The sequence below is a fragment of the Lycium barbarum genome, chromosome 8, assembly GCF_019175385.1.
Source record: "Lycium barbarum isolate Lr01 chromosome 8, ASM1917538v2, whole genome shotgun sequence".
Classification (NCBI taxonomy): Eukaryota; Viridiplantae; Streptophyta; class Magnoliopsida; order Solanales; family Solanaceae; genus Lycium; species Lycium barbarum.
This window is the reverse complement of record NC_083344.1, coordinates 103562953-103587018: the sequence shown is the minus strand read 5'-3', so window position 1 is coordinate 103587018 and position 24066 is coordinate 103562953. Positions and strand designations below refer to the sequence as shown.

Here is a 24066-nt window from a genome sequence, read left to right as displayed (position 1 = left end):
TGCACGGATGCCCCAGTGCGGAGGTGTGGGAGGTCAACTATGTACGGGTTTCGGAGAGGTAGAGGTAGGCCGAAGAAGTATTGGCGAGAGGTGATTAGACAGGACACGGCGCAGGTCCAACTTACCGAGGGCATGTCCTTAGATCGGAGGTTATGGAGGACACTAATTAGGGTAGAAGGTTAGTAAGTAGTCAAGTGCTATCCTTTCATACTAGTAGTCGTAGTATTCTTGTAGTTCCTTGTCCTTCGATTTCTGTTACTTGTACTATCTGTTGTTTCTTGTACTTCGATTATCGTCTTATTTTGTGGTAGTTACGGCTCCTTTTTTCTCGGTCAGCTATATCATGCTTCTCATAGTAATTTGCCATGAATTTTTTTTATATACACTGCTTTGAATTGCTTGTTCTTGTGCCAAGAGTCTACTGGAAACAGCCTCTCTACCTCCCAAGGTAGGGGTAAAGTCTTTGTACACTCTACCCTCCCTAGACCCCACTTTGTGGGATTTCACTGGGTAGGTTGTTGTTTGTTGTAGTGATCCCTTCCACTCTTGAATCTTCCATCTAGATATATAAAAGAAGCTACCCCTAATCCCTTCTTACAACCAGTCAGATATTTGAAGTAAAATATTATCTATTCTAACTAGAATCCAAATTATTGGGTGAATTTTAATATGTGGTAATAATGGTACAATTCAAGAATCTTCTAGTATAACCCATCAACCAGTCAAGCCCTAATGAATTTTGTATTCATATAGCTGGCACCCACGTCCAAAAGTTGAGATCTAGCACTTGCAAAAGTTCTAACAAAGTAATTTCAGGGAAAATTGGGTAATTTGCTGATGGATGCTATTTTGTTGGTTTACCAGCTTGCTCCTTTATCAGCAACTTCGCCAACTACACTCGTTTGGTTTCCAGATGTTATGCTAAGGGAAGAAGTATGACAAAAAATATGGTGGGTTCCATTTTTGACCATTTCTAAGCACAGAAGTCCCCTCTATCAGGCGAAACATGAATATCAATTGATTCTCCACTATCGCCTGTAATCTCGTCCCAAAGAAAGTGCTGAAATACCCACATGGGGTGCACAACATCATTTCTGTCAGCCATATAGGACACTTAAATGATATAGTCATTGCAACTTCATATTGAGAGTTTTTACAGTTAAATGCTTCTATTAGAGGTTCAAGTGAGAAGGTTCTGAGTGAAAAAGAGATTCGGGGTCAGAATGCCTTTTGATGTTCTTAGAAAGTCTCGAATTATTCTCACTTCTCTGCCATTACACTCCGATTTCTCTGATGCTCCAACCACATGCTTGCACTTTTGCGTGCAGTGCCGATCACTCCCCAAATCCAGATGACACACGCTTAAAATACGGAAAGATCAACATTCAGATGAAGGACAAAGTGAGAGCACTCCAAGGTAGTGCTATTCATTACTTGCTTGAGGATAAATAACAGAATTTAACTTAAGTTCCATATAAAGGGGAAAAATGAAAAAGATCTTATACAACAATCTAGGATCATACTACTGCTTACAGGGCACTCCAATATTCAGCTTTTGAGTCTTCTGCATTACAATAGGAAGCCTTTCAGCGATGACACTTGGATCACTATATGCAGCAAGATCAGAGGGGTATCCTTTCTGCAGATATTAAAAAGATTAGTAAGGGAATGCTAAAAATAAGCTAACTATAACACAAAAGCAACACAATCTAACATCACAACTGTCCCATTATATAATATAAGGTGTAGGGCTAATTGGACACAACACTCCTGTAAAATAATGAATTTTCTAACAATAGCCATACAAGAAGATGGATCCCCTTAACTTAAATGGACCAACTAAAGTTCTCTCCTTCCCTCTCCACCCTTAAATTTACAAAGCTTCTCAAAAGTCTTGCCCCCAAGTTTGTAGCATATATGGCGTTTTGTGAACGAACAGAGATGAGTATAAAACCCATTTTGGACCCGGCCAAGTTCGACCCAACCTGTTTTTAACCCCCATGAAATATGGGCGGGTTGGGTTTTGACTTTTGACCCATTTTTGTCAAACCCTTTTAAAACCCGCCCAATTGCCACTACTATCTCCCTCTCTTTAACTCCTTACCAACAATAAAACTGACATGGAACGTACTCTAAAAAGGGTAAGTTCACGATGTCCCTTAAGTTGCTTTTAGAGGGAACTGTTTACGTTTTAAAGAGAAATAGAGTGATAACCCACATAAATTTGCTGCTTTCAATAGTTTTGAGAGTTTACATTCAAGTTCTCAAGTATAATTTTGAAATATTGGTAAAAGGAAGCACACTTTTGTCCTCGAACCTTTTTGGTTAATAGGGTTCAATGCATGGTAGGGTAATTCTTATTGCAGCCAGTATTAGTATAATAAGTTCCCAGTGAATTCCAGGGGAGGTCTTAACATGACTAGCCAATTACTTAGTTCTTGACTTCGATAGGCAGTAAAAGTTCTTGGTCTCCAATTCATTAGTTGCAATAAACATCAAGCACACAAACACACACAGTAGTTGCAATAGAAACGTATGTAACATCATTATGAATTTCAGATCGTGATATGCATAAGATTTGCAACCCTTCTGAGGTATAGCCAGATCTCCACCTCTGCCGGTTCACCCTTTTCTTCATACTTGCTTATATCTTTCTAAACCCTCCACATCTCTCATTAGTAATTACTACATTTGGATCTGGTTTCCTCTTCTCGTGACAGAAGCAAACTTATTCCAAATAAGCAAACCTACATCCCCTGCTCCCTGTAAACTTATCTACCCACCACAAGATCCCATAATTGCTGCATTGATACGAATTGGAAAATTGTCGCTGCTTAGTCGATGGTACTCTACGCTTATGGAGGCATACGAGATCGTTAAGTTAGTTAATCAGGGAAGTTGTCAATAAGAATCATAGTTTACAGTTTAGTCCCTTAATAGCAGTGTTATCAAAGGCGCGCTTTAAGCGCGCTGAAGCCCTGAAGCGAGGCTCAAAACATGTTGAGCGCTTCGCCTCGCTTTATGTGCGCTTCAGTGCCGTCATCAAGGCTCTAAGACATACTTTTCCTTGCCAATGAACCTCTCTTGAGGAGGTGACACTAGATGATTGATATTTCACTTTATCTTAATATTTTTACAATTTCTTTGTCCATATATTTGTTATTCATGCTTATTATTATTAATCTTGGACTAAACATATATATATTTGTATTTTTGCACCATTGTGCTTTTTTTCATTAAAGCCCACGCTTTATATGCGCTTCGCGCTTAAAGCCCCAGCTGACCTTAGAGCTTTTTTCGCGCTTTTCGCTTTTGATAACACTGCTTAATAGTTTATTTATCAGTTTTGGTATTTACACATTTTAGCTAGTTGTGAAATATCAATTAGCACTTTTAGTCCTAAGAGTTAGTTAGACAGATATATTCTGTACTGGGGTTTCCATTTCAAATAATGAGAATTACACCTTTAGCTTTAACCTAGTTTCTTCTTCTTCTTTGCTGTAATTTTTCCTTCTTTACCTAGCTATAATTCATACTTGCATCATGCATCAGTAGCTGTTGAGATATTGTGCAACATGCCATCAGCCTATGCTAATAGTGGATGAACCAGCCATTTCATTAAAATTTAAAGATAAACTGCCATTACTAATAATTTCCTACATGAGTAAAACAACCTATGATGGTCTGAATTTCTAGGGAAAGTGGCACTGAGCTAGCAAAATTCAGAATACAACACAGGCTGCAGTGTCAACAACATTGATAAGGAAAACAATTTAGGGCATCCTGATAGACAGATTTTTACTGGACATGTGTGTCGTTGTGCATGGAGATGGCGGAAGAGAGGAAGCTGTTAAACTCACCGAAGACAAGGCCTGAAATGTGGTTTCTCTCCAGCAGCTTTCACGAAGAATAACGGATTTGTTATGCTCCCCAAATAAACAATGCAAACGAGTGTCTCGTAGTCTCATAAGCACTCCATCAACTCTAAGCTGTAAGAACGATGTCCAACCATTAATGAAAGACATAACAGTATCTCTGATGCAATGGTTTCATCAGTAAACCATAGTATTGTTTACGTGGAGAATGTGTGGCAGAGTCACTCACCCAGAAACGCAGCAATAGGAACCAACCACTTGGCATGACTCGCTAGAAACTTAAAAAAGTCAGTCCAAATCTATTATAACCAGCTAATGTTGTGGAAGTTTTAAATATTGACACAGTTTAATAAAAAAACACCATGAGAACATTACCACTTAAACAGTCAAAAGTGAGATCCCATTATCAGCTAGTTCATCCTCGTATAAGATTATCTGTTCAAATTGAAGTAAAAGTTAACTTGGTGCCAAAAAAGGTAAAACTGTACCTAGTTGACATGAATGACACTGCCCAGTTACATGACCCATAAATCACTTAAATCTGAGTCGCCGACCTCATCATAAAAGAGAATAGGTTCTTTAGAAGCCAGTGTAACCAGATCAATTTTCTCCTTACAATCCTCCCATTGAATGCAGCTGCTGCCTTCATCAGGTATTGCACTTTCACACTGATCACACAACAGCAGCTAGAATAAATCAAACAACTTTTGAAAGAAAAGGAGCTGTAATTAAAGGACATGATTGAGAAAGGAAACAAAAGAAAGGTATTTATTGATGATAAATCAAAGATATTTTAAGCAATAAAACACCAAGATGGTGTCAAAACTATGTAAAAATTAAATGAATAGCTGAATAATAGTTATCTATAGCATAGTAAGTTATTCAAATTATATAATGCTTCAACTCAGCACAGATCATTGCTCAGTTGTAACCCCGAAATGCATCTGAGCAAACCCAGAGGTAAAAGAACATAATCAACTGATGAGACAACCTACTAAGAGCACACATTAAAACTAACTGCCATTTCGCTTAAACAAATTCAGCAAAAGAGAACTTTGAAAGACAAAACCTTCTCAATCTTTAAGAAGTTTTTCGAAGGGCATAAAGTAGAAACCTCGACATTTCTTTCGACAGTTTCACTTCCACAGTAAGGTGTTGTAAAGGTATAGTCATAGTCGAGCACCACCTGTTTCAAAGGTTTACTGCAGAAGACAAAAAGATAAAAGAAAAGAAGTTAGGAAAAGGAAGAAAAAGGTAATCAAAGAAGACATTATCAGAGCACTTGCCTTTACCATAGAAAATAAAAGAATGCATCTGCCCAAGTCAAGAACCATAATATTAACGTAGAGAAACTTTACTATTGCACTAAAGTTGCAAGCCATGTCCAAGGGAAGATTGACAAAAAGAATAGAGTAAAAGGTGTTATCTACTTTGATGGAGATCAACTCAGGTAAAAACAGATAAGTTCTAGTGATTTAGAACCTAAATCACGCCCAATCAGTTGAAATTATAATTGGCAAGGCATCTACATTAGCAAAATAATTTAACAGATTACCAGGAGTACATGATATTTCAGTTCAGGATCTCAATGATCTAGGAGATCCTAAAGATGTTTATCTTTGTCTCTCTCTATACTCCCTTCACTCCAGTTTATGTGGCAGCGTTTCTCTTTTTGTCCGTTTAAAAAAGAATGGCAGTTTTCTATATTTGGAAACAATTTAACTTAAACTTCCCATTCTACCCTTAAGGACAAGCTTTTATCGCCACAAAATTGTTATAGCATGTTTAAGACCACAAGTTTCAAAAGTCTTAAAGCCACAGAAATGTTATGATATGTTTCAGACCACAAGTTTCAAAAGTCACATATATTACATTTTCTTTTGAAACTGAAAAGACATATATTATATAGATTCCTTTAGAGGCTCTTTTATTGTGTTATTGGTCATATAGCTCAACGGAGAGAATTGTGTTCATTTCCCAAAAGTTATGGAGGTTGCTATATGTGTTATTTGTTCATATAGTTCAACACAGAGAAGTATGTTTGGTTCTATCTTCTTCAAGGAAGCTCATTGTTCATTTCCTAAAAGTTATGGAGGTTCTATCTTCTTCAAGGAAGCTCATTGTTCATTTCCTAAAAGTTATGGAGGTTCTATCTTCTTCAAGGAAACTCATTTGGCCTTAGGAAGTGCTCATTTGGTGTGATAGTCTCATGTTCGGGAGTCCACTGATTCAGCAAAAGGCCTAAAACCTGATCCTGGTGAACCCAATCTTCTCTAGACTGTGGTTTTGAAGGATCTGTAATGTTAGCATCATTGCGATGGAGATTGATTCACAATCGAATAGTACAATGATTCCAGTCACCGAGTACTGGAAATGTTCAGCATCCTCACAAAAGCCATTACTAGTGCCTTTAACTAATACAGAATAGCTATCCTCACCGAGTATCATCACGTTGGACAAAATGGAAGTGTTTTTCATTAGCAGCAGAAATTTTATGGAGTAGCTTTTTTTTTGGTAACATGTTTCTGGAGTAGCTTTAAGAATTATCCATTCATTTAAATTGTTCATTGTTGGTTCGATAGGTGCATGTTCGTCAAGAATTCATTCTCTCAGATCATGAAGCACTCTCTCATTTGAATTGAGGAAAACATCTTAACCAATAACCACACCATGTAAATAGAGTTGTTCTTATCTGCAGGTGTTTAATTCTACATCAACACCAAGTCACCAACAAGGTGAACCAAACAAAGTCGCAACTCTGACCTCCTCTATAATTGAATACACTACCTTGACGTTGTTGGATTTGAAAAGATGAATAATTATTGTCAGATATGAAGGAACAGCAAGACAGAACATACAAAACCATTACATTACTGTCAACCTAATGAATGATGGTTAATTGTTCAAGGATACATAACTTGCAAACCCCTTTTACCAAAAAAATAAAAAAATTGGAGGCTCTTGGAGCTACTTAAATGCCCTCCTTATTCAGAAACATTTTTTCAGCTTGACTGAAACAAAAAATAAACTTTCAACAATCGAAGTGCACCACCAAAATCAGGTAAACAGCTACCTCTGGTTTTCCGTTATCATTCTAAGCAATTCTTTTATATATACAAGAGTTAACAGAAAAGCTGGAGAAACATATGCAGATCCTTGATGTAGCATTAGTGTAAAAGAAGTGAACAACGTAAAGCACCTCCTGAATTTCCATTTTGCAGCTGCTGGAACTTCAACAGGCGGCAATGCCTCATGTTTCCAACCAACTAAAGCATCAAATGCGTTGAAAAAGAATTTTGTGCCACTATTCACATGTTTAAGCACCAAACAATTGTCTCCAAATACCATCTCAGGCAAGTGCAACGTCTGAAGTTCTTTTTCCCATCTGTTTATGTATAATATATGAGCATTAGAATTTAGAAAGGAACTAGACCCTTCCAAATAAAGAAGATAGCATATGCTTGACAAGAACAGCGTCTCAACGATTCTACGTATAAGCATAAAATATATGCAGCCAATTGTTCACTGTAGCATTACTATAATAGGACAGGTCACTTGAATCTCATAAGTATTTCCAACCATTAATTTCATGATGATACATCTCTTTTCATGAAACCTTGGCAAGGTATTGAAGAAACAAATGTTCAACAAGATTCATGTCAATTACAATCCATACGTCTGTTATGAATGAAAAGTAACGGTCTAGTACACATTGAAGAAAAGGTAAGTTCGGAAAGGAAAAATTTTGCTCACATTAAAGTTGCTCACTTAGGAATTCATGTATCATGTAACCGTAAATCTGGTTCCTCTTGAATTCCTATTTCATGTCAGAGTCTAACTCAAGCCCTACACTTCTACTACGCCTGGCTTCAATCTTTTAATTGATAGTTAATTAGAAACTCTTCTGTGTGAATCTCGCAAAGCATAATGGTCCCAAGTTGGAATGAAGGAGGAGGATTATTATAGGTTAATTTCCAACATAATATGAAATAATGCAATTGTACCAATAGTGGGCAAATTGATTTATGAATAGTCAGTTAACCATATTACCGGTAAACTATGCTGATATCAAATACCCAGTGGAATAGTCGAGGTGCCCTCAAATTGGCCCAGGCACCAGAAAGAAGATAAAAATTGTTGGTTAAACCATAAATTCTTTGCTCCTGAATAGAAAGCAGAACTTGTAGAGGAAAATTTAAAAACATCCTTCTGCTAATAGAATCACATTCCAATTGATATTAACACTTATGCACTACAGTTCATCTGACCTCTAAACTGTTGAATAGTTTGTACAGGTTGGGAGTATTTATTTATGGTTTATTTCTGTAACAGTTTTTAGTTTTATTTAAATCTTTTAAAATTTAAATTTTGAATTATTAACTGAAAAAATCAGACAAATAGTCTTCTTTCTTCCTGAAGTAACGTTTGGCTTTGAGGAATCCTGAAGTAACTTGTTTGTATCACCTACGGGGAATATCTTATTTTCACGCTTCTTCTTCTTCGATTCTATTCTTCTAACATTGACTACAGGCAGTTCCACTAGGAAATAATTATACGCAGCTGAATCATATAAGCTTAAGAAATTAGATGATTATGGTCTTAAATATTAATACAAGAAACAAAGAAAAACTAATAAGCATTAAGACAAATGAATTGTATACCGTTGAACATTAACAGAATTGAGAATGGAAAGCTTGCGAGTTTCGATCTCCCAACCCTGAATGGTCAGTCCTCGCCGGCCGTCGGGTAGAGGTTCAGCTCCGGCGGCCTTTACTTCTTTATCATCACTCTCCCACTCGTCCATTATTAGCGATCGCAAAACTCAAAAGTTTGACTTGCCTCTTTATTACTTACACTGTTTGGATAGTATTATATTGTAGTGTACTGTATATTATAAAATACACAGTGTGTTTGTTGTGATTTAGTAGGCGTTTCGCCATCAGTTTTGAAACCACGGTTTCAAAATCAGCGCTTACCTATAAATTTATATTTTGTAAAAAAGATTTATAAGTTAATAGATATTTTTAATAATTACATCCATCAATTATTTACCAATCTCATTAACTTTCACTAAATTTTATTTATGTCTACCAACCTTTTAATTTTGTAAAAAAAGACCGATAGTTTAATTTTATTTATTGAACTAAAATTTGATCAATTGATGTTGTATTTTTAGAAAGGTCTTCTAGTATTAATTTTGAACCGGTTGTTATGAATTAACGTATTAATTTTGTTATGAACTATGACTTGCTCATTTGGTAAGATTTATAAGAATTGAGAATGTTTTGATAGTTTTCACAACTTGTGGGGTTTTTATATCTATAAGAGAAAATACTCCTTAAAATATCCAAAGTGCATGTCTAAACATGGTTTCAAACCATGTCCAAACGGGGCCTTAATAACATTTTTATTGTTTGGTTTGACCGTCTGGTACTGTATAATAACATGTAAATTTACTAAAATTACTCTTAACCCTTAATTACAAATGATTTTATATATATGAATAAAACTAAGGTAAAGGATAACATAAGAACGCAAGTAAAAAAACATGCGATGCAAGATTCTGAAAGTAAGAAAACTCATCAACTCCATTATTTTTCTATTTTGTTCTAGCTTTATTATGCAATGCATCTCAACACCACTTAAAGCTAATTAAAGGAAAAAAAAAAATTAAATAAAATAACATTCTGAATCAAAACAAACTTTCTTTTCTGGCAACGAAGAAATGTCTGGCACAGAATCTACATAATGTATTTCTGGAAACAAATTTTCTAGTGCTAAAAATATATTGCATTATGTATGGAAGATTCCATGGGAGATTACTGAGACAGGGATACAGGCTGCATTAGAGCAGTTACAGACTCAGACACACATATATTCACATAAGGAATCAAACTGGCGGATTTCATGGCTAATTATGCTTTTGAAGGCAACTCACTTATGTAGTTTCACAGGTTTTCAGGAGCTTCTTTCAATTGCCAGAAAAATTCTAAATATGGATAAGCTCCAAATCCCATCTATTAGAATCAAGAGCAGGAAGATACAACCAACATGTTAATTTTACAGCATATTCTGAGGTGGCTGATGCTTTCGGATAGAGTTAGTATGAAGCATAAGATAGTGTTTATTACTTCTTCTTTCTATAATCTTCTAGCAATGTGTAAAATCACTTTAGAGCTGTGAAGTTCTATTGTGGCTAAAGCCTTTTTTACCGTAGCTAGCTCCAATTTTGAACATTTTGTTGCATTTATTTCCCTTTTTGATTTTCAATTAAAAAAAAAACATCAAGAAGCTACCAGCCAAATGGTATATTAGAAAAGAAAAAAAAAACTTTCTTTTATGGTTTTTTGCTGAAATTTTCATTTATGTTGAATACACTAAAAATAAATATAATGTAATGAGGACACGACCCATTCTCGCACTATCTATGAAGTCTATAACATTACAGGGTTGACGGACTGCTCAGGACACAAATTTCCTGGCTAGTTCTCAACAAAAACATGCGATGCAAGATTCTGAAAGTAAGAAAACTCATGAACTCCATTATTCGAAATGGAGCTCACTAAAATCTACTGAAAAGAGGGATCAGATACTTACTCATCTGTATAACCTGTGTCTACATTGACATAAGCCAATGTAGGTCCTAAAGAAAAATAATAGAACTTCAGTACACCAAAACGGTACTCAGTGAATAAAACAATCATCCCACTGAATCTGGAACGAGACATAAAAGAAATATGAAATGCATGAAATACTTTACAATCATAAAACTACTTTATAAACAATTGCTCCTTCTGAAAACCATGCTTGAAACTTTTGTAAGAAGTTCTTTTTTCTTTCTTTCTTTCGTTATTTTCTATTCTATGAAGGACCAGGCATTCTGGCATTCTTCTACTTAAATAGTAAAGGACGATGCCCGCCTGATCGTCGAGGTTCTATCATTGTGGTGCCGCATAGATCAAGATTCATAACATGCATATATACTTAAGCCTTATCAAAAGTTTCTTACCGTGCCCGAATCAATGGTACACTGAATACACCTACGCAAGCACGAATCTGTGGCGTCAGACACGCCACCATTGGCCACGGATCCCTGGTGTTTCCTTTTGCCTCCATTTCCACTATTCTTTATTCTCCTAATGCAAATATTCTTAAATTTATAATTTTTTAAAATAATTTTAAGGTCATTTTAGCAGGAATATTTTTTACCAAACACATCAACTGCTTATTATAAGTTTCAATACGTCAAACTAAACGTGTAACTATTATTTATATATGTTAGAATAGGAATAGAAATATGATTTGTATATAGTATCCTACATGGAAAAGGGTTGAAATGTAGGTCTATAAATAGGGCTCAATGTAATAATGTAGATACACAAGTTCAATAATATTTTTCTCCCATAATTTCTCACATGGTATCAGAGCTTTAGTGAGAAAATAATTGTTGTGCGAATTCCAACAATTTCTGGGAAAGAAAATCAGTCACAGTGCAATTTTTCCTGTGATAGTTGTCTATGTCAAAATTACTTGCTGGTAGTGTTGTGCAAATTCCAACACCACCATGAGGTAGATCAGTCCCTTCCGACAAAACCCCAGTCAAATTTTCCGGCAGCAGACGCCTCACGCGCCCTCACATGGGGGCATAAAACTAGGGTTCCGACGAACAAACCCAAGGCGTATGAGGTATTCCGGCCAACTTTTGACAAATTTTTATACCTAGTGGTGTTCGCCAGATGATTCCGAGGGTAACCATCCAGATTTCACCACATTCCGATAATTTTTTACCGATCCCGGTGACTGTTCCAACGAGATCTGTATTTTTCGACACTTTTCAAGTCGAATTCTTCTTCTACAGTGGTCGCCTTTTTAGTCCGACCCTACCGCCAGGGAATTTTCTTAAAAAAGTCACTGGAACAATATTTTTCGACGGTACAATACTGTTTCAGCAGATTTTCTGATTATTTTTCAACTGTTTCAAAGCTGATTCTTTGCTTTTGGGGTGAGCCTGGTGATTCTGACTTGACCGATTGCGATCCGGCTAATTTTCAGTCGCCGGGATAGTGTTTTTCGATATTACAGTGATTTTCTCGACATTCTTCATTATTTGAACAGAGTATTGACTCTTTCCATGTCGTTTCAAGCATCTGATAAGTGTGGCCTCTCCTCAATCCAATCATGTTTCTAGGTTTTTCTAATTCCAAAAATATGGAAGTTGGAAATTTAAGTCCTATAATAACTTCAGAAACATTAATGAGGAGATCAGAAAATTGAACATCATAGTCGATGAAGAATCGACGAGGAGGAGGTCGGTTTGGAAGATCTCGACCTAAGTGTAGTTATTGTCATAGGCTAGGACACTCTCATGAAGTATGCAGATCTCGACCTAATTGTAGTTATTGTAATAGGCTTGGACACACTCGTGAAGTATGTTATTCTTTGCATGGTCTACCACCCAAGAATGCTCATGTTGCTCAGACTGCCACTACAGGTAATCAACAGATTTATTTATCTGAAGAAGAATATAATGAGTACCTTCAATATCGAGCAAGTAAGCAGACATTTCCACACAAGTAGCCTCAGTCGCTCAGTCTAATACCCTTAGATCATAGGTTGTAGACTCTGGCGCTTTTGATCATATTTCTGGTGATAAATCACTTTTGTCGAATATTGATTATTCACCATCTCTTCCAGCTATTACTTTAGCCAATGAGATCCAAACAAAAGCAGAAGGATTTAGACTACCCTCCGTCACTTTTGACTCATGCCTTAAACTGTGCCATAATATTTCTTGATGATTCTTTTGTTATGCAGGACCACAGTACGAGACAGACGATTGGCGTAGGATATGAATCACAAGGTCTCTACTACCTTACCTCTACTCATAATTCCTCAATAGCAGGTCTAGTTATAGATCCTTCAGACTTAATTCACAAACGATCAGGACATCCGAGTTTGTTCAAGCTACAAAAGATGGTGCCTAGTTTTTCTAGTTTGTCCAAATTAGATTGTAAGTCGTGTCAACTTGGAAAACACACTCACACTACCTTTCCACGTAGTGTTGAGAGTCGTGAAAAGTCTATTTTTTCCTTAGTCCATTTTGACATTTGGGTGCCTAGTAGAGTTTCAACTTTAGATTTCCTTATTTTGTTAGTTTCATTGATGATTATTCAAGATGTACTTGGATTTTCTTAATGAAAGATCGTTCTGAGTTGTTTTCTATATTCCAGAATTTTTATGTTGAAATACAAAATCAATTTGGTGTCTATTCGTACGTTTTGCAATGATAATGCCTTAGAATATTTGTCTCCCCAGTTTCAGCAATTTATGACTCACCAAGGAATTATTCATCAGCCATCTTATCCTTACACTCCTTAGCAGAATAGGGTAGCAGAGAGGAAGAATAGGTACCTCATTGAGACTGCTCGCACTCTTCTTATTCAGTCTCATGCGCCGCTGCGTTTTTGCAATGATGCAGTTCTCACATCTTGCTTTTTAATTAATCGGATTCCCTCACCTTCCATGCATAATCAAATTCCTTATTTAATAGTGTTTCCTCAGTCACCTCTATACTCCCCCCCCCCCCCCCCCCCCCCTCCGCGTCCGTCTTTAGGAGCACATGTTTTGTTCATAACTTAACCCTTGAAAAAGCTAAATTAGTCCCTCGTGCACTCAATGTGTCTTTCTTAGTTATTCTCGGGTTCCAAAGGTGTATCGTTGCTGATCTTCGTCGATACCTTATGTTAGCTAATGTCACATTCTTTGAGTCTCGACCTTACTTTACATCTTCTTTTGATCATTTTGACATATCTGAGGTCTTACCTATACCGACTTTTGAGGAATCTACTGTTACTTTTACATCTCCATCCACAATGCCACCAGTCTTACCCATACCAATTTTTGAAGAATTTACAGTTAGTTCTACATTTTCCTCGAGCCTAGTTTGGAAAGTTCGGCACATTAATTCAGGAGTTCAACATGACTCGTAGTGAAGCTGATCATTCTGTGTTTTATCGACATTCCGCTCTAAATCTGTGTGTTTATTTGGTGGTTTATGTCGACGATATTGTCATTACCGGGAATGATCAAGATGGTATCGTTAATTTAAAGAAATATCTCTTTCAGTATTTCCAGACTAAAAACCTCGGCAGACTGAAGTATTTTCTAGGTATTGAGGTTGCTCAGTCTAGATCAGGTATTGTTATATCGCAACGCAAGTATTCCTTAGATATTCTTGAGGAGACAGGAATGATGGGATGTAGACTCATTGGCACTCCTGTGGATCTGAATGCTAAACTCTTACCAGGACAGGGGGACCACTCAGTGATCCTGGGAGATATAGGCAGCTGATTGGTAAGTTGAATTGTCTCATAGTGACTAGACTTGACATTTCTTTTCCTGTGAGTGTTGTAAGTCAGTTTATGGATTCTCCCTCTGATAGTCATTGGGATGCAGTTGTCCGCATTCTGCGATATATAAAGTTAGTTCTAGGTAAAGGACTGCTTTTCGAGGATCGAGGCCATTTGCAGATTGTTGGATACACAGACGTTGATTGGGCAGGATCACTTTCTGATAGACGTTCTACATTCGGATATTGTGTTTTAGTAAGAGGTAATTGGTGTCCTGGAAGAGTAAGAAACAGAATGTAGTTGCTCGATCTAGTGCATAATCAGAATATCGAGCAGTGGTTGTAGCAACTTGTGAGCTAGTTTGGATTAAGCAGTTGCTTAGAGAACTAAAATTTGGAGAAATCACTCAGATGGAACTTGTGTGTGATAACAAAGCGACCCTTCATATTGCATCAAATCTGGTATTTCATGAGAGGATTAAGCACATTGAGATTGACTATCACTTTGTCAGATAAAAGATACTCTCCGGAGATATCGTTACAAAATTTATAAATTCGAGTGATCAGCTTGTAGATATTTTCACCAAGTCCCTCAATAGTTCTCGTATTAGTTACATCTGTAACAAGTTCGGTACATATGATTTGTATGCACCAGCTTGGGGGGGGAGTGTTAGAATAGGAATATAAATAGGATTTGTATATAGTATCCTACATGAAAAAGGATTGGAATGTAGTGTCTATAAATAGGGCTCAATGTAATAATGTAGATACACAAGTTCAATAATATTTTTCTCCCATAACTTCTCACAATGTAAAATCAATTTCAACAACAATAACATACCCAGTGTGATTAGTTGGGAAACCTGGAGAAAGAGATGTGCTCAAAGATATGATGGACCAAAGATTTCTGTCACAAGGTTGCTTTTCCAAATTTAATATAATTTTCTTTTGCTGATATACAATCATTTCAGCCCCCTACCCCAACTAATAACTAGAAGCAATTCTATATAATGGTGGAGAGAACCAAGCCTAGAATGAAGATTATACCTGTGAAATTGCTGAGACCACTATTGGCCAAGTAAAGCTTAATACAGATGGTTGCAGCAAAATCAGCTCAGGACCTGTTGGAGGAGGAGGTTGCTTGAGAAAGCAATAAGGAGAAATGATCATGGCTTTCTTTGATTTCTTTGGGAATGCTCTAATAACATGCAGAGGCAAAAGCCATTCTGATAGGAATAACTTGGTGTTTTGATAATGACTATATCATTTTCAGGGTGGAATCAAACTCTCAGGTATTAATAAATGTCATAAATAACAATTAGTTTGTTACACCTTTGCAAATCAGGAAAGTGGTTAATCAGACTCCGAGTGTAAAGAACCAAGGCAATTATGCCTTTAGTCACTATTATAGGGAAGCAAATGGACCTGCTGATATGTGAACATACAAAATCCTTTACTATCTTCATGGATACTAATGCTTTACCAGGGAAAGTGAAAGTCTCAATGAAGATAGATAGAGAGCAACTTAATTTCTTTAGAATTAAAACTAAAAAGTAGTTTTTTGACAGCTTTTTGTCCTCTGTCCTCTCTTCCTATATAATATGGCATTACCAAGCTATAGTTGTAAAGATAGAGGTCCAATCCAAACTCCTAACTAGGAAATTGAAATTTGTGGTTCAAATCATCCATGTGTTCACTTATTGGCTTGAATATACAGGTTGAGGTCATGTCTAAACCTTTCACAACGATGACCTTCTAATAATTTAAAAAAAAAAAAAAAAGTAATTCGTCAAAGCATTGCTGGTTTATTAATCATCAGGATAAGGTGATTGCTATCATATTCTGTTTCTCCGCACTATATACTTATCTTGTTAGACTATTCTATGTCGCTTTTGCCATAGTAATGAAATAAGTACAAATTAAGAATTATTCTATTAAAGAAATCTATTAATCATGAAACAAGTTCTCCTATTTGCGAAAATTTCCGTATCTCTTGAACATATATGACCTACCACTTTGAAGCATTAACAAGGTAAATAACAATTTCAAACATAATATTCTTGGATTCGTTTCTAAATTAAGAAGATACAAATATATGTAGACTGATTAATGAACTGGCAAAGGGCCAAATACAGAAAATAGAAACTAGCAAGCCATGGAGGACAAAGAGGACAACGTACAAAGAATTCATATAGCAGACCTCAAACTAAATTGAGATTGAAGTGGAGTTGATACTTATCTAGCTAGGATATGTTACTATGAACAGTATCCACCTTTATATTTCACTAACAAGATTTACAAAAAAATCATTTCCATGTTTTGAAACATCAGAATATAAACCATTCTGCTCTAACATCTACACATCCTTCATATCCCAAGCCATTCCAGAAGAATGATTTTCACATCATTGTGTCTTTTCTGGAGCTAAGCAACCTAAAGTCCCTTGCCAGGGAAAACAATCAGAAGTCGAGACAATGGGAAAACTCAAATGAGTTCTTCCGTGCAAAATCCAGTACAGTATATTGCTTGGTGAACTGTATCTTTGGGGCAGCTGGAAATTGTCTTGAGCATCTCGTTCAAGCATCATCAAAAAAACAAGCAGGAATATCTGGAGGATGTAATGCAGCCACACACTTGTACTGCATCCAAATATATATTTTTGGGATGGAATACGTTAGAATGCAGATTAAATTGTCAACTATTGCCTGTCGCAAACCCTAGGCCAGCAAAATGTATTACGCTTAAAAAGAATTCCGCCACTAAGAGTTTCCAAATGATAAAAACTACTGGTACATTAGAAAGTAATCTCATATCAAAATCAGAACTAAGTACCTTGTGATCCATATATTTTTCTCTTAATGCCCGCCCAATTGCTTCCCTTCTACTAGATTGCAACTCATGGATTACGAGAACACAATCTTTCAGTTCAGATGGTTTATAACCTGTACATTGTTGTAGTGCCAAGTTCTGCAAAACCAAAAAAAGGATCCAGACTGTTGGACTCTGTACAAATTAGTACTGGCAATTTTCAGCATCTGACATAAATGGCTGAATAGTTTTCTAAAAGGAAGATCTTAGAAGCTATATCTTTAATAATTCATATAATATTAAAAAATAAATAAGTAAAAGCACGCTGATTATATCAAATTTGGAGGCCCCAATAGTTTCTCTTATAGAGAATCTAACACATGAGAAAGCTATGTTGATTAAATACTCCATAAGATTTTCATTGAATGTCGACATCTGTTTTTAGAAACTTCTTAAATATATTAAACTCTACAAAGAAGCAAATGAAAGCAACATAGACTCTTCTCAATACAGTTTCATCTATTCCATTCTTAAATAATAAAAGCTATTGTACGGTCGCATATGTTCCCACAATTAAACAATAAGCACACAACGAAACTACTTGGAGCTCTTACTTTTAGTATTACACAAAACCAAACCACGAGAATTCAATTTTAAGAATAACTAGATTTTGACAAAGCAATACTGGTGATTGTGTTAAATTTATGACATACTGTTAAGACTTAAATGCTTTAGTTATCACATATGGATCTAAACTCAGACACCACCCTACCACTTTTGGCAATTTATATGTTTTTGTTATTTTCGGTAATTATTTTACCACATAACTTCTGCATTACAAACTCAGATATAGTTTCACTCTGAATAGGTATAAACAACAATATATAATAATATAAGCCACATATTCATTACCATAATTTGTTCAACACATCTCGTTTGGAAATTTTCTGTGTACAGTGCATGCTACGGCTTCCCATGAGAGACATTGAGCTATATTATTCTATTTGGCCTCAAGTTTAACATACACTAGAGTTTTAGTAAATGTCTTGTAGTCGAGATATGCAGTTTTATATAGGATCTCACGATTTAAAATCAGATTCAGTGACTGGGTACAAAGATCTCTAGGACAATATCATATCTAGCGTCCCAATCTTCAAAACATTAATGACTATTCATGGGTTCAACTTCACGGATGTGTTATAACAGCTAAATAAAAGAGAAACCTCCTTTTTTTTTTTTAAGCAAAAATGTAGTTTTAATTTATGTTTACATAGAAAGTGAAAGTCAGTAAAACATAAACTGCTAAAGCGAATTTGCACACTAGATCTTCAATAAGCCCTTATATCATGATTAGGTTACAGAGAGCCCACTGCTTCTCCTCCTGGTCACCAAACAAAGTGATAGCCTAAAGTTCACATGTGAGATACTCCAATACATGAAATATGAAAAACGAAAACCAATCTTACCCATGGGCGGACTTTAGGCAAGACTGTAAACCTTGATAGAAAGATAGCTGAAGCAGCAGCCATTGATGGCAAGAACCGCACACAAATATAATCTAACAAACTCAGCTCCGCAAGGTAACAACCCAAGAATTCAAATTGCAAAGTTAGAAACTGCAGGAGAGAATCACTTATCATTGGGAAATAATGACATAAGAAAACTATAACTGCCAGAAACCTATAAGCAAAACTTACAGAAGAAGTGTCTTGGGCAGCCTTGGTAAAGATTCTGCAAATTCACCAAGGAAATTTTCATCATTGTATAGCCATTTAGTCAAGTATCCATAAAACTCTACGTTAACAAGAGATAAATGCATGAATACAGAAAGCAAAAACTAGGATTAGATGTGTGGGCTTGAAGATGGAAATTGTGATCAACTACTTCTAGAAATATTTTGTGTGCATCTTAACCTGAGAAATGTTTTTGTGGTTGGATTACTGATCTCAAAATTCAGAAAATTGAGCAAATCTCTCTCCATGTTTACTACCTGAAGTTCAAATTGAATTAAGTCAATATAAGAGTTTGCATATCAGTCAACAAAATGATTGAAAGAGACACAAACCAACCTCTTCTCTGGTGTATGTATTGTCTGTAATGTAACAAAAATCTTCAACATGAGGTGGACTGATCTCTTCATACTTTCTGAAGCATTAAGCACTATAAATGAATATATCTGATGTAAAAAACCATTTTTAATTAACAAAATAAGAGTTTAAGAGCCATACGATGCAACAAGCATGCAAGATACACCGAGAAGCTGAAGCCTTTCCCTGGCTAAAACGTGAGAAGACAAAAATCTGTCGACGTATGTCACTGCGAGATAAAGGGTGTCTGAAACAAGTTTGTACTCTTCTGAAACCTCCACTAACCAATCAACTAAAATCATACGCATAGTAGGAGTCACGTCATTCTGAACCTTCTCCATGTAGTTAGACAACGGCCTTCTCCTTTCCTCAACCTACATACCACATTCAGTATCAGATTGATGCATTCAAAGAAATCTTACACTCGAATTCATTGAAGTCTTTGGGATAAACAATATGTGTAAAGTTTTGCAATAAACTACTGGGACTTATAAGGTAAGTCTTGTTTTACAGAACTAAAGAAATCGAAACAATAGTAAGACAGCCTTCAATTTTGGGTTGTTTGCCTATAACTATACGTGTAAAGGTTTGCAATAAGCTACTGGGACTTATAAGGTAAGTCTTGTTTTACAGAACTAAAGAAATCGAAACAATGGTAAGACAGCCTTCAATTTTTGGCTGTTTGCCTAACTACCTAGTCTTAATAGTACACAAAAACTTCAACATATTCAACCATTCACGTCCACGTAAAGTACAGATCTGGTAGTATCATTTGACTCATTTGCCATTGGGTCTTTCACCTATTTGCAGAGATGGATCCAGTATATAACCAGTGGATGCACCGTGCACGTGTATCCACTGTCTCTTAAGAATATTTACGTATACAATTGCCTTTAAATTTTGAATCAACCTCTGTCAGATAGTAACCAGGGAACTATCATAATGAAGAAACAAGTTCATTCGCCGTTTTCCACTTGTGATTCCCTCAGCAAGAAAAAACAAAAAGGCACATGCTCATAAATTACAATTTTGATAACTATGACGGACATTTGGTTAACAGAATGATAATTACATTGACAAAGTTTCAGCTGAACCTCAAACCGCAGAATAACAAAACCAAGGTTATAATAAAACATAGTAAAACTTGAGTAAGAATGGCACTATACAAGGAACAGAAGTGAGGCCTTTGTGATCAAGGAATCTAACGAAATTACAGACTTAAGGAAATATTTAGTCAAGTATACCCCTAAATCTGAACAAAAGCATCCAAATCCACCCAAAAGCAAGTTGAGTACCATTACTCTACTATCTAAATAGAAACTATGTTGGATATTAGATGTACCATTACTCTACTATCTCAATAGAAACTATGTTGCATATTAGATATACCCAAAAAAGAGCAAAAATTCAAAGCATCAAAAATAGAAAACTCTCATGCCGCAATCTAACAAAATAATGCAAGTGTACGTACGCACAATAGTTAAAGGCAAACAAAAAAAAGTTAGGAGTAATACATTTCCTTTTAATTTCAACAACAACCACCATGCCTCAAACCCTAACTAGTATGGGTCGGCTATAAAAATACTTAATATTCCATTTTGCTCCATTTAGACCTGCTTTAATCCTTTTTCATTGTGTAGCAAGTTACTAATAAACCAAATAAATGTTTTTTTTTTTTTTTTTTGACAATGTTAACATAATAAATGACTATTTTTTAACAATAACAGCTTGTTTGGATGGTTGTTATCTATTGTATTGTGTTGCTTAATGTTTATTTTGATTGTTACTTAAATTTTATTGTATCATTTGATCAAGACGAGATTTATTTGGTACAAGAAAATTTTATTGTATCAATTAAATTTTATTGTATCATATCGTTATGTAATGACGAGAAGTCCCATTTTATGTTACGACTGAGTTGGTGTGATCGCATCGTTACCTTATCGTTTTTTTTTCCTCATTTTGTCTTTCCTTATTATATAGTTACTAATTTTATTTTATCCTTTACCCTACCTTTTTATAATAGTTCTACCCCGCACCCTACTTTTCTTGTAGGTTTATCCTTCAGATTGCTAATGAGTTGCATTATGTAGCAACGGAAAACGATACAATCTATCCAAACCTTCTATTCATCAGAACAATACAGTAAAATACAATACACCACAATACTATATACTCCCTCCGTCTTAAATTATTTGTCGTGGTTACTAAAAATAGTTGTCTCAAATTATTTATCGTTTTAGAAGTTGAAGGCACAATTAATTATTCTTTTCCCCTTAGTAGAATTTTGTCATTAATGGAGATTACACATAAATAGAAACATTAATGGAGAGGGATTAAAACTTAGTCATAAATGAGGACAAAGTTAGTCAAATAACCCTTCTAATTAATATTTCTTAAGCGGAGTAAAATAATACGATATATTATAAAACGAGATGTAACAACCATCCAAACAAAGTGTTAAAAGAAGTTCAAATACTAACCACATAAAATTACAAAGTTGTACAAAATTACTGTACCTCCAAAGAGTGAAGATGTTGATAAATAAGAGGAGCATAACCACATTTCTGCAAATCCTCATTTGGACTAGAATTAACACTAATCTCAGCCTCCACATTTTCTTTAACAACTTTTTTAACTGTATCTTTCCTCAACTTAATTTTGCGTTTGGACTTGTGGGTTTCGTTGAAATTCGGGTTTTGGGTCGACCCGACAACGTTGTTGTTCAGCTCACCCAACACGACCCGTTTCTTTGTAACCGGGTCATTTTCATTTGATGTGGCTATGGAATCAAATGCCCGTTTATTGGATGCTTTATTCTCCTCGTTGACCATTTTGACAACAAATGATTTTAGGATTGAAGAAGTGACAGTTGAGATAAAGGGCTAGTTTTTGCAATTTGTGGGGATTAACTGATTAGGGTTTACCGTCAAGGTATGCAGCCAATTTGTTGAATTTTAAGAACACATTGATGTGCCCTTTCTAATCTGTCTTTTCTTTTTTTTCTTTTTTTGTCTAGAAAGGACACTGAATACAGGTTGAACCAAAATTGTAGATTGTGCCCTTAGAGAGAGTGTAAGAATAATAATCTTGTTTTAAAAATATTTATTTGGTTTTGACTTACAAAGTTTAAGAAAGTAGAAAAGATTTTTGAATATTACAGTCTTAAAATGTGTAAAATGTACTTTAATCTTGTAGTGTTAAACATTTCACGTGAAAAGTTAAAATTAAAAAATTGCTAAAAAAATAAAGAGAGAATCTTTTAAAAACAGACTAAAAACAAAAGTAAGACAAACATTTTGAATCGAAATGAGTATAATATTTTTTTACAGAGAGAAGTAGGGCTGGGCATAAATATCGAAAATCGAAAAATCGAGCTAAACCGAACTGAAACTTCAACAAACCGAACCGAACCGAACTAGTTTGGTTCGGTGTTTGGTGTCCATCGTCAAAAAACCGAAACCGAAATAGCCGAACCGAAGTTTGATAAAACCGAACGCGCACCGAAATTTAATACATTACCCAAAAAAATTAAAATAGTCCAGGCCCATTAAGTTTAAAGCAAAAAAAAAACCCCAATTGTAATAAGTCCTCTTTTGCATTTGTATCCCTAATTTTCCACTTCAATTGAAAAAATCAAATATCCTTAACAAAGAAAGGTAACTAAGATGTCTCTTTAGGATTAATGTATGTCCTTTATGTGTTTTCTTAATTATTCTTACGGTATGTATATAACACCTAGTAATCCTATGTCATGATTATAGTTTTCTGTTCTTGTGTATCCAGTTTGTTTGATTTTGATTTCATTTTATCAGTTTTATGTTTTATTGCTTTTGAGAATATGAATTGGTGTTAATGGAATCGCTTCTAATATTATATTAAAAAAACCGAAACTGAACTTTAAAAAACTGAAACCGAAAGAACCGAACCGAACTAGTTTGGTTCGGTGTTTGGTGTCCACCTTAAAAAAACCGAATCCGAAATAGCCAGACCGAAGATTGATAAAACCGAACCGAAAAACCGAACGCCCACCCCTAGAGAGAAGGGGGTTTTGCGGGGGGGGGGGGGGGGGGGGGGGGGGGGTCCTGAAGGTGGGGCGTTCAAGTTAAGGGCATAAACAAAGATAATTTCACCATAAGTTTAAAATAATATAATTTAGTTAATCACATATATATATATAAGAAATTCGTATTTATATAACTAATAACTCCAAAAAAATCATTGAGTAACAATTATAAAATATTCGAGTAAAGAAAAAAAGTGATTTAAATGGTTCAAAATTCCAAAGAAGGATGCATCTATTAAAAATAGCTGCTCCTGACAGATTGTCAAATCGCTGTCAAGTTTATCAAAGAAGAAGACATATAGCTTCATTTGCTAAGGGCTATCACCGAAGACTACAAATACTTGCTCGAGCCAGCAAGGCGAAGAATATCCACATTTGGAGAGAAGCAAATCATTGTGCTCAGTTTTTGACAAATGAAGGTCATAAACATGATGAAGATTTATAAATATGAAAAGATACAATTAAGGAAATTGAGTTTTTGCTCTTGATAGATTTACACGGTGTATCTTTTGAAAGATGTTAGTATTGTTTAGGTTTTTTCCAATGTACCAAAAAGAAAAAATAGCTCAAATGGAGCAAGGTGCTATCGAACGTTTAACGGGTAGTTTTACGATCAGGCGCTCATGATTTGACATTGTCATGGTATACTCCCGCAGAAACTTTTGGGTTCAATCCTATTGAGAGGTCCACTAGAGATCAAAAATTGTGAAAGAAACAAAAAGATATTTCTTTTGTCCCTTTCAGATGGTCGAAAATGAAAAGAAGATTCATGCATTACAGGTGAACCACTTAAAGTGAAAAACATAATTACTTAGTGGACTTTTGGACACATGAATTGTCAAACTTGAAAAAAAAAAAAAGTACATAGTATTTGTTTTCCAG

The 24066-nt window shown here is 35.4% G+C and overlaps 1 protein-coding gene and 1 pseudogene across 1 annotated transcript; both read right to left on the bottom strand.

The window, feature by feature from the left end:
• Positions 1–1390: 1390 nt before the first annotated feature.
• LOC132606499 (TIP41-like protein) lies at positions 1391–8791 on the bottom strand (annotated as a pseudogene).
• A 7562-nt stretch (positions 8792–16353) lies between these two features.
• Positions 16354–22191, bottom strand: LOC132606498 (G2/mitotic-specific cyclin C13-1-like). The gene is made up of 8 exons (XM_060320033.1): positions 21638–22191; positions 19260–19492; positions 19101–19176; positions 18945–19021; positions 18729–18762; positions 18498–18647; positions 17056–17190; positions 16354–16862 (listed from the first exon to the last, which is right to left on the bottom strand). Exons 1-8 carry the CDS (start codon positions 21950–21952, stop codon positions 16800–16802), a joined length of 1083 nt encoding a protein of 360 aa, XP_060176016.1. The 5' UTR covers positions 21953–22191; the 3' UTR covers positions 16354–16799.
• Between the last annotated feature and the right edge of the window lie 1875 nt (positions 22192–24066).